This window comes from Poecilia latipinna, unplaced genomic scaffold (genome assembly GCF_001443285.1).
Source record: "Poecilia latipinna isolate Pla-1442-1.1 unplaced genomic scaffold, P_latipinna-1.0 Scaffold342, whole genome shotgun sequence".
NCBI lineage: Eukaryota > Metazoa > Chordata > Actinopteri > Cyprinodontiformes > Poeciliidae > Poecilia > Poecilia latipinna.
This window is the reverse complement of record NW_015112958.1, coordinates 269,464-285,864: the sequence shown is the minus strand read 5'-3', so window position 1 is coordinate 285,864 and position 16,401 is coordinate 269,464. Positions and strand designations below refer to the sequence as shown.

The 16,401-nt window shown below is 38.8% G+C and overlaps 2 protein-coding genes across 2 annotated transcripts in view; one reads left to right on the top strand and one right to left on the bottom strand.

The window, feature by feature from the left end:
- grin3a (glutamate receptor, ionotropic, N-methyl-D-aspartate 3A) overlaps positions 1-16,401 on the bottom strand; it is a 49,643-nt gene that overhangs the window by 23,143 nt on the left and 10,099 nt on the right. Inside the window, exon 2 of the mRNA XM_015035641.1 lies at positions 13,304-14,025. Coding sequence (XP_014891127.1) covers positions 13,304-14,025 — 722 coding nt within the window. The remainder of the gene's footprint in view (positions 1-13,303; positions 14,026-16,401) is intronic.
- LOC106949411 (tripartite motif-containing protein 16) lies at positions 65-3,777 on the top strand. Its single transcript, XM_015035642.1, has one exon. The coding sequence runs from the start codon at positions 150-152 to the stop codon at positions 1,800-1,802; it is 1,653 nt and encodes a 550-aa protein (XP_014891128.1). The 5' UTR covers positions 65-149; the 3' UTR covers positions 1,803-3,777.

Below are 16,401 nucleotides of genomic sequence, written 5' to 3'. Positions count from 1 at the left end.
TTGCGTAACACTTTGTTCCCTCCTATTCAGATCTACAAGCAGAATGATGGGTGTAACCACTGAGAATCACTGCAGCGACAAGTTTTTAGATCGAAGTCCAAACCAATTCTTGCTCATAGGAAGTCAAAACTTCGTCGTTGCTCGGGAAAATGGCACAGAAAGGACTTCAGCTAGACGAGGACAAATATTCTTGTTCCATCTGTTTGGATCTGCTGAAGGAGCCGGTGACCATACCCTGCGGACACAGCTACTGTATGAGCTGCATTAGAACCCACTGGGATGAAGAGGATCACAGGAAAATCTACAGCTGCCCCCAGTGCAGGGAGGCATTCAAAAAGAAGCCTGTTTTGAAGAAAAGCACCATCTTAGCGGATTTAGTGGAGGATCTCAAGAAAACTGGAGTCCGAGCTGATCCGGATGACCACTGCTATGCCAGACCAGGAGATGTGGCTTGTGATGTTTGCACTCAAAGGAAGTTGAAGGCTGTTAAGTTTTGTTTAACCTGTCCCGCAGCTTACTGCGAGTATCACCTCCAACCTCACTACGACGCTCCGCCTTTACAGAAGCACAAGTTGGTGGACCCTTCCAAGAAGCTCCAGGAGAACATCTGCCCTCATCATGGTGAGGCGATGGAGATGCAGGGTACCTGCTTTCTCTGCTTGACGGATGAAAATAAAGACCAGAAAAAAGGATCAGCTGCAGCAGAAACGTCTGGGAAGCAGAAGAAGCTTCTGGTGAGACGACAGCAAATCCAGAAGGGGATCTGGGATCGGGAGAAAGAAATGAAGCTGCTTCGGCAGGAGGTGGAGGCCATCAACGCTTCAGCCGATAAAGCAGCAGAGGACAGCGAGAAGGTCTTCACCGAGCTGATCCATCTCGCCTCGAAAAGAAGCTCTGACGTGCAGCAGCAGATCAGATCCCAACAGGACAGCGAAGTGAGTCGAGTCAGAGAGCTTCAGGAGAAGCTGGAGCGAGAGATCACTGAGCTGAAGAAGAAAGACGCTGAGCTGGAGAAGCTCTCAAACTCAGATCACAACCGGCTTCTCCTCAACTACCCCTCACTGTCAATACCCAGTGATGCGACACACTCATCCAGCATCAAGATCCGTCCTCTGAGGTACTTTGAGGATGTGACGACAGCTGTGACAGAGTTCAGAGACAAACTACACTGCGTCCTGAGAGACACATGGACAGACATCTCAGACGCAGTCGCTGAAGTGGACGTTTTGCTGTCAGAACCAGAACCAAAGACTAGAGCTGGATTCTTAAAATATTCGCAGGAAATGGCTCTGGATCCAAACACGGCAAACAGGCATTTGTTATTATCTGACGGGAACAGAAAAGCAACGCTACTGAAAGAGAAGCAGCTTTATTCTGACCATCCAGACCGATTCACCAGATGGCTCCAGATCCTGAGCAGAGAGACTTTGACTGGACGCTGCTACTGGGAGGTGGAGTGGAAAGGGAGGCGAGTTGACATTGCGGCTTCATACAAGTCAATCAGCAGAGCAGGGAACTTAGATGAATGCGAGTTTCGATCTAACTGCAAATCTTGGACTTTGTATTGTGACAGAAATGGTTACACGTTTTGGCACAACAGGATAAAAAGTCCAGTTTCGGGTCCCGCTTCCTCCAGAGTCGGAGTGTACCTGGACCACAGAGCAGGAACTCTGTCGTTCTACAGCGTCTCTGGAACCATGACTCTCCTCCACAGAGTCCAGGCCGCATTCACTGAGCCGCTCCTCGCCGGAGTTGGGTTTTATAAGGACGGGATTTCCGCTGAGTTGATGAAACTGAAATAGTCCAAAGGGATTTGAGCTCATTATTGTGCCATTTCTTTGTGTCACTCCTCTGAGATTAACTCTTTCGGGTGCAATGTGACTATGGTTTTTGTGGTTTTATGTTGTTGGAGTTTGTTTAGGTGTCGTTCCGTGTTGCTTCTGCTCACGTAGACCATCACTGCTAAGAAGGATATTTATCCACCTATTCCCTCGCCACACATTCTTGCATGATTCAGTTCTAGCCAGTAAAATTGTAAAGTGATGACATTTAAAGCAGAGGAGTCCTGGTGGGATTCTAAGCTGGAGTATGACGCCTGGCTGAATCATCTCTTGCGCGGCAACCTTAAATCAATGTCATGCCCCACATGTTCTTGCCTCATGTGTCACCTAAACATATTCCAACTCATGTTAATATTCCTTAACAAGCAAGAAAGAAGTTGAACATTCAAAACATTACATGCTTCAGAAAAGCCTCAAAAGCGCTTTCTCCTGACACCAGAATTATGGGGGGAAAAGAAATTGCTGCTCCTTTTCTAGTCACACATAAGCATCTGCCAAGCGCCTTGTTTCTTCTTAAACCAATCCTGCCTGAAGCAAACTGTTTTACTTACACTGGCTCAGGAACAAACACCTCTGAGAAGACATCTATCCTGCAGCATTTTCTATCTTTACAGGCCATCAGGCTGGCAGATCAACGTAATGCCCCTTCCTTTGATGGGTGCGATTCCCTCGAACAGAACTTATGTAAGCGTAGATCATCTCTGCTGTAGTGAAGTTTGCAGTGAAATATTTCTTTAGAGAATTTTAAGAAAATAATCCTCTTGTCCAACAGGAGGCGCCAAAGAGGCTGATGATAACACTGAAGGAACAGCAAGGATTTCTAAACAGGACTTGTGTTGAATTTCTACATGCGACATTAACCTCCTACACTCGCCACATGCCAAGATAAAAAAAATATATATATATAATGAAAACATCCTGACAAAAATCTTCTAAAACCTTAGTATTGGCGTGTATTATAGTGAGAAAAGTCAAAAATTTAGGCCACAATGAAATATGGTGGTAGCAGCATCATTCTCCTTTTCTTCAGCTGGAACTGTGTTTTTGTCAAAGTGAATTAAATTAACATGTCAACAGACCCCCAGACAAGAAGACTAAAACATGAAAATGAATCAAGAGTCTTGTCTCTACATATCCAACGAGGATGTTGAACCTTTGGTTTCCAGTCTGTTTTTACATTTTTTCTTTGTAAGTGGGAATAAATGTGATCTTTTTATGTATTCAATTGTTCTGGATAAACGTCATATTAAAGACAAATAATCTTTGAAAGTCTTGACTTACGACAATCTGTTTTTGCGCCATAAACACCTGCCAGCGAATACAAAGATTTACACTTTCTAAAACCGGCAAATAAAAACATAAATTGAGACGTGATGAAAGTGTCGCTAAGTGGGAAAATATTCGTCTTCGAAGCAACATTTCTTAAATACTTTTATTGTTTCAGATAAATATATAAATGGTAAGAAAAATATTCAGACTCCTGAAACTGCAGAAAAAAAAAAAAAATCAGATTTTGGGATCAGTTTTGAACCCCAATAAACTTTGGCTCAGAGCCTTCAGGTGTTGAACATCTTAACCTATAAACATCACTCAATATGTCTGCAAACTGTAATTTGTAGGACACACATCATATTTTAACATGAAGTCAGTATTTTAACATGTTTATTATGTTTTCTCCAAGTGTCAAGTTGAGTGACTCTGCTGACATTTTGCCCAGGACATGCAGTTCTTAAACACAGGATCATTATAGTTGTCGGGCGTATAAGGAGCCTTTCAAGCAGATGTATTTCTGCTATGAGTCAGCTGCAGAAATATGCCAAGAACATTTGTCATTTTAGCTGACACATTCAGGGATTGCTAATCAGAAATGAGAGAGGCCTGTTTTCTATACCTCTGCTTGAAATAAATAAAGCCATGTTTCCAATAAGACTACATATTTGGAGGGTTAGATGTGCCTGGCTTATTATAGTATCATTGAATTTGCTACTCCAACATAAAAAAAAAAAAAAAAGATTTTGATGAAAGAACAAAAATGTGATCCTTTTCAGAGCCTGGCAGCTTATTACAAAACATAATTGTCACAGTAATGGGCCAGCCCTTTGTTTTACCGCTATTGTTTCTGTCTATGTTCTCCCAGCTGGTTGTTTTGGTCCTCTGTTTGTGATCTTTGCAGCAGTTGGCGTGTAAGTGTGTGCACCAGTATGGATGTGGCAATTTGTCTCACTCTTTCCGGTCAAATTTGTGGGACTTGTCGACTGTTCCAAACACATTCTACGTTAACTCAAGTCTCTTCACCTTGCAGTGGATTTTTCTCACCAATGTAGTTAGAATTGCAGTAACTTTTTTGTTAATTACCTGATCTAGCAAGCCGTATGCAGCGGCACCTTACCAGCCAAGTCTCCCAGCTCGTTTCGCTTTGCACCACGCCCCCAGCTTCTTCCTCCAACTTGCCATCAGTCTGGCCCTGGCAGTGTGGTTTCCCTGTTTCAGGCAGCCTGGCCATCCTCTGCCAACACAGCACCTTGCTGCCTACTTTACCTTCCCTGAGCTGCTACCTTGCTTTCCTGCCCATCAGGATTAAGCTTCTGATCAACAGCAAACCTGGTCAAATCTTCAAACTGCAAGCTTTTGAATTCACACAACTAAACCTTACCTGTCATATCTTCTGTGCAGGTAGATACATAGACACTGCTTCTGTTTTTTTTGATTTTTTGACAGAGCAACAGATATTAATGGCATATGTTTGTAAGCTGGGTTTTTGGAAGAGTTTGAAGTGTTTGCCTCGTGAAAAACATTCCAATGAAGAACGATTACGAGATAGTTAGACACATTAAAGTTGGCTGTAAGCTGGACACAGCTTCTTGAATGATCAGAGAGCTCAACGGACTAAAAGTGAAAACACGTTTTGGCACAACCGTAGTAGAATGTTAATACGTAGGATTTTGGATTACAGAAAATTAGGCTTTTTTTTGCCTGGAGAACTTCTGACTGGATAAGGTTGGTGATCGATATTAGATAAATAAAGTCCAAAATAACCTTGAAAATAAGATGGAGAAATATTCCAGCTGAGCTTGAAGGAGGTCAGTGTTAGATACTGTGTTGGGAAATGCAATAATTTTCTACTGTAGCTTCATAACTTTTATGACGAGACATAATTTCATGTATGAGCGCCGCATGTAATAACACTCACTCAGTGTTGAATTGAATAAACACATATATATAAATATAAAATATAAAACCTGAAATGGAAAACTGTACACGACTGAGAAGGAAATTAACTACTTAATATTTATAAATGTGTTTTTCAGCACATCAACAGTAATATTCACAAGCCAGAAATGTTTTCGGCTTGTGAAAAAGTTGCATCAAATGGCTTTTTGATGCCATTTGTGTATCTCGACTAATTCATCTTCCTAATCATTGACTGTGATGCTGCCGTTTTACAAGTTTTTTTTGTACTTTCTTTTCTGAAAGTAGCATAATTACTTGATTGTGCAACAAAAGGACACTCTGTGCCTGCAAAATACAGATTACCACCCTTTTAATATTCCCAAACAGTGGAGTTTAGTGATGACTGGGATTTTTCAGTTTTGTTCTGGTGACACCTTTTAAATTGGCTCCATTACAGAACGTTCTGCATGTGCTCAGGCGTTCATCGGCACAGCGACAGGGCTGAGCAGCCGGTATTCTCCGTACAGTATGTGTACAGTCACAACCCTAGATAACTTTTTTTCTAATGAGCTCCTCCAATTCTGACAATAGCGGTGATCTAACAGCAAATGATAATAGAATTATACCAGAAGCTTGTTGTTAAAGATTACATTTCATTGTATGGATTTTGTGCAACTTGCTAAGGGATATTTAATTAAATATTAGTGGGAAAATGATTTAAACAGAAAATGATCATGTGCATCCTTCAGTTACCAAACATGAATAAAAACAGCATGCTAGTTTCTGACCAGACTCGCACAGATTACTGAACAACAACAACAACAAAAAAATGCCTCAGTAACTCTGAATTCCTGTAAATCATTTCATTGCAGTGAAATTTGTGTTGAGAATTGTCAACTGTCCCTTCTGATTTATTATCTTCACATAATGTTAAGTGATGTGGCTTGAAAGAATTTGCCCACAGGACCGAGCGAGTGAATGACAAAAGGCGCAGCTCTCAGAGTGCTCAGTGAAAGCACTGCAGTGATACAGGGGAGGGTGATGGTGGCGAGGAAACAGGACGGGTGGGTGTTCCCTAAGAAATGACTGAAATGATGAAGAGTTTATCTGCATAATGATAGTGCCTTGATCTTTCTCTAAAGCTCAAGGAAGCAAATGAAATGATGAATGGGAATTAGAGACACAAAGGAAGTTGGCTAAAGCAACCGTCCAGCATGTCAAATAAAATCCTTGTAGTTTGTCAGTTCCGCCATCGCGAGTTATTTCTCCAACGGTGTTTGCGTTTGTTTCATTTTGGTGCGCATTGATTATTCATGCTAAACAAATATGTCAAGCATTAAAGACAGTTATGAGAAAAACTAGAAATATTCCCGTTGCACAAATTACAGTCGTAATGTGGAACGAGCAGAGACGAACACGCTTTACTGCTCAATTCTGTTAACAAATTTAACCTGAAAATAAGACTCAACCCAATATGAGGACTGTCAAACTGTAAAGTACTCTTGTTCGTATGTGGTGAAAAAAATACAGATAAATTACTCTTCATTTTCTTTAATAAGAAATATCAATAAAGCTCTGTGATATTTTGCATCATTTATCATTCATTCTTGTGTCAGCACATTCTATTGGTTTATCTATTGAGACGCCTTAGGTTATCGACCGTAAAAGGGAGTCGGGTAACAACTGAATACAGCTACACATTTACAGCCTGTCTCAGTAAAAAGTTGTAGAGTGCAAAAAGCTGTAACGGAAGCATGTTAATATTTTTATCCAAAGCTAACGTGGAGAACGCATGCATATATTATTCTGCAACACTTCAACTAAAAAGCCAATATCCAGCTTTTACGAAGCAACACGAAGCATAACTGTCAAGCAGTTGTGCTGCACACCATGTGCAGCCTAAAAAATATGAGCTGGAGAAAGACGTACTAAATATCGCACTACGGCAGGATTTTTTTACACAAAAAAACAATAAAAATAAAAACTTTTTTTTTTTTTTATGAGTACATGCCATACTTGATACTGTGCCTACTAACAGTCATCTCTGGCTGTTTTTATATTCATTAAAAAAATTATTTTATATTACACATTTTATTTCATTAGCATTATTTTGATAACTTTCCATTTGAACATTAACATTTTTTTTTTGTAATTCTTTTTGTCAAAATAAATCCCAATTTTGTTGATCGTGATTTGAAAAAGTGCAAAGGGGAATAGGCCAAACGGATGAATACTTTTCATAGGCATTAAAACATTTTTAAGACCAAGTGCTAATGGAGATATTCCTAAAGTGTTGCCAAAAACATAAAATACAAAAATAGTTAGCTGAGCAGAGTGTCCTGAACTCAACACTGTAAAACGAACTACAGATTTTGTGAATTTTACCACTTGTGTAACTGCAATGGATTTGGCTGCAACAGCTGGTTTGCACTGAACATCAGCAATTACTCTCTCAGTATCATGTACTGCGGTTACCTTCCTTCAGGTGGAGCTGGGGGTTTTGCCATCGTGGGTGCAGCAGTTGTCACAGTTCCAATTTCTGGTCATGTCTGAAATAAAGCCTTCAGGTATCTGCTAGCTAAGCTACAGATGAAGAAAGATTTGACTTATTTTAGTCCAACCGTACATCCAGTTCAACAAAAAGATAACTTCACTGGAAAAAAAAAATCTAAATGTTACAATGGCCAACCCAGAGTGGAGAACTGTGTCTGAAAAAAAGACACAGTTCTCCACTGTGGAGCATAGATTGGGAGAACGTTTGGAAGGTCGAGCAAACTAACATCACAAAATAAGACATGCAGGTAGACTCGCAATGAAGAATAACGAATGCTGAGAATGACTTCAACAAGGTTTTCATTTAACATTGTGCCCCTTTTTTTTTTTTTTTTGCTTTTTCTCTCATGACTGGTTTCTGTTTCAGTTATTTTCACCCTCATAAAAGAGGGTGAAAATAATTTTGGAAGTAATTGATTGAAACAAATGAATGAGGTTCTTCGTATTATCAGACCTACACTCATCAAAACTTACTTAAAGTTACTATCTTTGGTTTCCGGATGTCCTCTTGTTTTCAGTGCAAAGTGTCTGCCCAGTGCTTAGTAAAAGGGTGTTCAAATGAGTGAATAACTGGAATTGGTTGCACGGTCACCCACAAGGATATTAAGGACTTCTTAAGACTTGGAAACAGAGAAATCAGGCCATAAATGTTTCCCCAATTGAATTAGATAACGATGTTGTCTTTCATTGCTGCAACTTGTCCTGACTCAATTTGTACTGCTTTCTACTTTCCCAGAAAACCACTAAGAGATTTAATCTCAATCGATGCTCTCTTGGTTAAAAAAGACAAAGACATATCCATTTTGATTGGTCTAATGTGATGTTCTAGTTTGTAAGACTCTATCCATATAACATACTGTGCAAGTCTTATAGTGCAATACATTTATCCTTTAGCTATATGATTGGGGCATGATGCATGTTAAAAACTTTCATCTATGTGGTTTCTATGGTGCGGCATTTGCTTTAGCTTGTTGGACTCTTGTAATATGCTCCATTTATCTCACTTATTGTTGCTAAAATAATTGTTTATTTTATTTGAAGTAGCAATTAGCACCTGATTTTGCAGTAGTTCTTTGTTTTTAAAATCAAAGTCACAAATTTTTGCTGCATTTTAACAATATTCAAACTCTTCATTGCTCACTCTCGCATTTTAAAGCTAGATTAGAATTCAACTGGAACCCAAATCCCCTATGATATCACGCTTTTTTCTGATGAAAAACACCTGCCCACATTTGTCATCAGCTTTTGACCACTTGATGGCTTGGCCAGCAACCCTGCTGCAGCCATAAGTCCATAATAATCATGCAATAGATTCCCCCGAGGGTTTGAACGTCTAGGCTGGTGACAGACAGAGCCTCACTGCTGCTCATCTGTCACTTGGTTTTTGCTTTCAACGCCGTGCTGATGACAACTCATCCCTCCAGGTTAGGTCGTTCACAAAGCACCTGATGCAGTGAGCTCATCCAACAAAATCCCCAGCATCTGAACAGTCTCAAACTACTAAAGCCTGCAGGTTTAAATACATAACGGCTTATGCCAAGGATTTTCAAGATGGTGTCATTTGCAAAAACAATTTAAGAGTTGTCTGTGCCCATAATTAAGAGAGAAAAATCTAAATACAAAAAAAAAAAAAGATTAAACACAATCTAAACTAAATATTGTAATTGGACTAAATGTTTTCATTTTCATGTCATCTTGACAACTCAAAATGTTTTATGCTTAAGCCATTTTCACCCAGTTGCACTTAAAAACACACAAATTTATAGATGTGTATGTAGATTAGTGGGCAACTTGGAGTTAAGTGATTTGCCTGGAGGCAGATTGACGTGACACAGGAGATCTGGGGGAAAAAAACAAATAAACAAAAAAACTTTTAATTTTATAGTTGCAAGACAAATACTCTACCCTCTGATCCGCAGCCACCTCAAAACCACCTGAAAAAATTTAATATTGGAGAAAAATAACAAAAAGACATTGTGAATGTATGCATAAAGACTTTCAGAACTGCTGGATTTTGCCTAACTGGGAGCCTGGAAAGCTGCAGTGCCTGTTAAACCTTAAACAGGAGACGGACAAGCAGTATTCTTATCAGATTAAATGAAAGAGCACATATCAGCTGTTCATATTTGCAATCTTGCTCTTGACATTATCCAAAGCTGATATGAGTCCTGGGGCTAGACACCCAGATAAATTTAGCTGTTTGTCCTTTGGCTAACCTTAAATGACCCCTTGACAGACATGAGACTAGCTGGAAGCTAGTCATTTTATCCATATCAATAAATATCACAGGTATAAATATAATGCATAAATATCTTATGGGTGGATTTGTTATAATTGTACATGTACAAAAGTTAAGAATTATGATAAAAGATTACAATATTATTCAAGCTGTAAGTATATTTTAGTATCTTAACAGATGTAGTGGCTTGTAAAAGTATGAATACATAAGATCAAACTTTACAGATAATACTTATTAAGGAGTTAGACTATACACAAGACAAAAGTCCTGCAAGTGTAAAACTAAATGCAACATTATGATCCCCAAACTGGGTCTTAATAATAGAAATCTGAGGCTCATATAAGCAGCTGTTATAATGGAAAAAAAAGTTAGCACTTCCATTGTTTTATCCTCAGTTTAGAGAGTAATTAAGAAGAACAGTCAGAGTGGAGGTCAAGTTAAGGTTTAGAAGATTAAGAAAACAGTCTGAGGAAAACAATTTCTTGATTTCTTGCTAATGAGCTGTAAAGAACTGGGCCTATGGATGTGCAAAACAGGCCACTGGTATGAACATGAAACAACAAAGGCCGTAAAAAGTTGTGGATAAATAAGGGATGATGAGAAGAAGTGAGAAAATAGCGAAATAAACTTTGTGGTATGAATAAATATATTAGGAGGAATGATTACTGGATTGGTACTGGGTGTACTGACTGATGGGAAAAAGATAAACTCAATATTCCAGAACACTGATTACTTAAAACTCTTAAGATATTGTGACATAAATCTGTTTTCGACTTCATTGACTGCATTTTTGTGAACCTTATGTCACTCTGAAAGTCGGGCAGACTGTCAGATTTCCTCAGTGCAGGAACAAGCCCTGAGGGACGCCACTTATAAACAAAGAAAATCAGTAGATGTGCTTATTTAAACTCGCATGAAACCTGAATTCAGAGAAAAATGTACATCTACAGCAAACTTTGTCAATCTTATGTAATATTTAAGCATGTTTGAAGAATTTTATGCTCCAATGTATCAAGAGTGGCGCTCAGGCTCTGAATTAATAAGTTAATCATCAATAGTGTAGCGTAGTAATGGTTTTGTAATCCACAATTTTGTTCCTCTTAAGTGTTGAGTGATTAAGGTGTCAGTGAGTTGCTTGTTGACATCTGTTTACAAGACAGCCAGTTTAATAACACTATTTGTGTTTATGCTCCTATTAGAGAGTGCAAATGTAACAGAGCATAAAGGATTCCAAGCTGGAAGAAGAGGTTATGAAATAGATAACAAATATACAATTATATTAAGCTTTAATATAACTCTGCACTTCCCCTTGGTCTTAATATCCAATCGCCCTGAGGCGCACCAAGTCAAAATTACTTCCAAAATACAGTCTGACTTTTGCCACAAACTCTGCTTATTCATTAGATTCACTCTTCCTCGGGCCATTAGAAGCAACTGACCCGTCTAAATGTTTGGGAAATATAATTCCTAAATGGATGCTGAGCATTATGTCTTGCAGTACTTTGCCAAGAGAAGAAATGTTGACAATGAATGAATGGAGGAAAAGAAAAAAAAAAGAGACAAGTGAAAAGCTAATACTAACTGCAGTGAAAAGAGGAAAAAAAAGGTTTTTCTATTGCTGTTCACAAACATACAAAAAGTGTTATTTGTAGTCAAGCAGCTGGTAAAAGTAAACTAGGTTGTCATTCATAATAAATCCGTTCTCACATTCTAATCATAAGATGGTGCACACATCTGTTGCATAAGGGGTTATTCTAGACCCAGAATCCCACACATGAATCTAAACCGCATCAGGTAAATCCTCTGCCTTCACAGGGTCATTGGCAGGTTTCCGAAAGGATAAAACATTTCTGCTGAGCACCAGGGATATGTAAAATCAAAGCCTTAATAATGATTAAACAAAGCAAAAAGTCTTCCAAACAATCTCCCCTGGCTCATTGAGTTATAGAGATCTAAGTAATTGTGTGCACAGAAGTTAACATAAACTCAATATGAGCATAAGACTCACCTTAATATCGAGTTCTGATATAAAAATGGGAAAAAAAATGACAAAGCAAGGAACTGTAAGGAATGTTCAAAAGATCTAGTTCCTCAATTTTTAATATACTCTGTGGGTTTTCTCTCCTCCACACAGGGTTGACATTATACAAACAAATACAAATGAGGCCGCACTCAAACGCATGCTCCTCGTAGCCATCAGCAGGTTTGTGTCTTAATTCTGCTTAAATGTGTCTCATCATGGTAGAACCTGTTACTTTCCAGGCACACTTCACACTTTTAAACTTCCAATCTTGACTCCGAATGTTTTCCTGCAGTTGATGTCAGTGCTCTCCTCAAGCTTAATGTCAGCCCGTTTCATTCATTCTGCAACCTGCTTTGACATGTGTTTCAGATCCCCTGGAGGAACAAAACGATGTTGTGACTCTCTCGATGCCTGTGGTGGTAGTGTGGGTGAAATAACAATAAAAAAAGGACTAAATTCAACTTAACTTCAGACAGACAACAAGGTGGTTGGAACTTGGGAATAGCAAGCAGTCAGTATCAAATGCAACCCAAGTCCACTTTTTCCCCATATCTAACTTATATCTGTCTTTTTCATTGCAGTGAGTGGCCCAATTATGATATGTTCATCACCCCATGTTTGTAGGCTCCTCGCACATGCATTTTCATCTTAAATGAATTAAGTTTGATTGAGATCAGGGCTTTGTGATCCAAAACATTGACTCTGTTATCCTTCAGCCACTTTTTAACCAGTTTGGCAGTGCGCTTCAGATCATTGTCCATTTAGAAGACCCGTTTGCACCCAAGCTTTAACTTCCTTGCCTCAAAACTACTAAAAATTTTAGAACTTTGCTTAAAAGCCATGTCCTCACCAGGAAAGTAACCAAATTAAATTAAATGGTTAAATGTGCTGCCAGAAACATACTACAACCTTAAATACAGCTAATGAAAAAAGCATGAATTTATAACTTGCTTAGGATTGCTTGACCAAGTTTGGAGTACAAAAAAAAAAAAAAACATGAAAAATTCAAGCATGTTGTACGTTATTCTAAGCTTAACTAAAAATATCCTGTATGTCAGGTAACCATTCTACCCTGGGAGAAAAGGTTGGAATGCATTATTAAAGGCTGAGTATTGATGTGACATTCATGGCCTGAATGAGTGTTGCTTTACATACATTTATGTAACAAATTTCATGTGATATATTAGTTAGAGACCAGGGCCAACCAAAGAGTGTAGAAATTATATATATGATTACATGCACAAATATACAATTGAAGTAGTTGAGAAGAGGAAAAGCAGTAGAAATTATTCTTAGTAACAGAAGAAATTAGCATGACAAATCACTGCCTTCTGATGTTATTGTTTCTTCCATGCAGAACGACTGTGTCACGCTGTCGCAACAATAATGTTATGAAGCTGCAGGATAATTAGCAGATCAGTTACAGAAAAAAAAAAGCACACAAATTTGCGGTTGTTGCATGCTGTAATTTCCTACCTTGCCAAGAATTCCCCTGAGCTGCCATTACTCTGTTGTGCATCCATACAGTTTGTAGTTCCAGGTATAAGCGCCATGGCGGGATTCTCCTGGGCTGCACTGCCCACGGCTCGTGCTACAAACTCCAGCGAGTCCTGAACATAATGATCCAAAGAAGGGGATCCCATCATGCCATGTGCAAGTAGCCCCAGCGGTAACCCGTCTGTTCTGAGCTCAGCCACGTTTTGGCTGTCGCCCAAAACCCAGTGAAACTCCGGGAGGGTCATTCGAGTCGCCAGCGTCCATAACCGGCGAACTTCCCGAATGTCGCACCCAAACGTCACCACTCCCCGCGTGGAGGAATGTTCCCTCAAGGCCTCCAGCTGCCTCATGAGACCCTGCTGCTGGTCTGACTTCGAAGAAGAATTTGATGAATAAGAGGATGCAGTTGGTGATGAGTATGATGGGTGTAGCACCTCCACTCCCACAGGGGTGGTGGTGGCCTCTGCCGAGGACGATAGTGAAGACGGAAGGGGTGGCAATGTTGTTTTTGTCAGGTTGACCAGCGTGCCCAAGTGGAAGCGGCTGTTGTTCTTGATGAGGAAGAGGAAGTCGTTTATTTTCCACTCCTGACAGAGGACAATGCTGAAGTCCCACCATCCGTTCATCATTAGCAGGTAGTAGAGGAGCTGGGACGGCGGGGCTGCGACGGTCCGCATTGCCATTTGAAAATGAAGGCGATTCTGTGAGAGGCAGTAAAACTTGCATTAGAAGATGAGGCAAGAAAGAGACAATAGTTGAAAGGCTTAAAATGCAGCATATAAAGAGGAGATAATAAGCAGTAATGTTTGTGTTTTATTTAGTAAATATATTGTGCTAATGACATGAGAATTAGACCATATACTTATGCAAATTATTCTGAGTGAAAGAAGGGGAATAACATAGGGATTTGGCATTGAATACATAAAAAATAAATTGTAAAAGTCATAGAAAGCCAAGAAACCAGTTAAATCTATCTGTATTTAAACAGCAATCCTGCATTCAATCAGCATCAATTAATTACTTAATTTGATGATAAGGTGTTGGACAAGAAGCATGTCATATTGAGCAAAAGCAAAACGCTCTCCCAGGACATTTTGTAACCTTATTGTTTATGTGAATGTCAATGATTACTGCCATATCTCTGAACTTCTGAACTTTCTAGTCAGTACCTGTTGGCCAAAATCTGGAGGTGGGAACATAATTTCACCATAAGTCAACCGCATCCAGTTGCTCCTTGCAAAATTTCACACAACTGAGTCAAAAAACAACAATAAGAGATTTTTTAAAAGCAAATAAAATTCACAGAGAGCTCCATGAAACATGGAATTTGCAGGATAATTTTTTTTTCTCCACCAAAACAATGACTAATGCACTCAGCTGTAATGTCCGATCACTACTTGCACATCGATTCCAAATTAACATTGAAGGTTGGAGGTAGGAGAATCATAGTGTGAGGCCTCTTTGAGCTAATGCCACTAGCTTAGCGACCAAAAAAAAAAAAAAAATGAAGATATGAAGCTACGTTGCTCATAAAAATATAAAGATGAAACAAGGACGAATTTTTTTCAGCACAGCCCTGATCCCACACCTAAAGCCATGGAAACTCTGAAGTGGATGCAAATACAAAAACTGAAACTTTTTGAATGTTCCAATCAATCCCCCAAAAATTAATCGAATCAAACATTTACTGGAAGAAATGAAGATCAGCGTTTACACAGGAGCCCCTTGACCTTCAAGAGTTTAAGAAAGGGCCAAAATCACAGCTTCACAAAGCATGAAAAGAGTTTCTCAACACAGGAGATTTCTCAAAGCTGCCACTGCTAAAGAATTATATTCAAGGTTTTTTTACCTGTGCAATTTCACTTTATTATGCATGTCAATGTATGCACTTTTTTTTATTTACTTCTTTGTATGTCTACATCACTTGGTTTACCCAATCTGAATGTTATGTCTACATGCCGACAATAATAAATTTACATACAAAAATTCTGATACATGAAGAACAAAAGAAAGGGATGAACGATTAAACATTAAAAACATGTTTGATTTCATTAGAAACTGAATGAAATGTAATAGAATAACATGTACAAGTGGAGTGAGTTCGTACAAGAAAAACGAAGGAAGGTCAGAGAGAAAGGACGATGCAGCAGCTCAATGGTGAAATGTAGCAAAGCGCGAACAGAAGACTGAAATAAAGTTTTATGCATTTAAGAGGAAATTAACTTTTTATCTTAAATTCAACGTGTTCCTAGTGTAAGAACACAGTCTGCTGGATATAGTAGATTGCAATCTCAACTTTCCAGCCCAATGAATATCATTACTCACATCATAAGAGTTACATCTATGTCTACACTTTTTTTTCCGCCTAACTTTGAGGAAAAAAACATCCAATATTTCTATAATTTTTACCCCATGGTAGAGGCAGTTATGCAAATGCATGTGTATGTATTTTGTGATGTCATCACCAAAAACACAAACAGCACAGAATTGACAGTTTTCTTTTTCTCGGTTCCTTTTTCCTAAAACTCCTGCAGTGGAAATCCAAACATCTAAACTAAAATGTGCTTTTATTGTCAGTGTACATTTCTTGTAAAAGAAAGAAAAAGAAACACACCACAGTTTTAAAAGAATGATTTTACTTCATGTAGTTTATTCAAGAAGATTCACTGTTTTTCTCCATTTTATTTACTTTCACTGTTTTCAATATAAGGTCCAGCTGAAAAAAATCCCTCTGTTGTCGAATGAATTGGTCAACGGATGCTTCAAAGTTCACTAAGTCTTAGAGCGTGGAGGAATATGGTTGTTAGTTTCTGTGAGCAGGTAGAAAGGTCTTCCAGGGTGTGACCCACATTTACCCTAAAGACAGCTTGGATAAGCACTGTTTTTATATGCTGGTTTGCATCCTGTCTTGTTTCAGGCGGTTTTATGCAGCCTGCAGATGCAGTCAGTTCTACACAACGTGCAAAGCGCTTTACAGCAAAAAAAAAAAAAAAAAAAAAAAAAAAAAAGTATTCGGTGTAAACAGCAATTCAAGGAGTAACTCATCAAATAATCAGTTATTTAATATTTAAAACTCA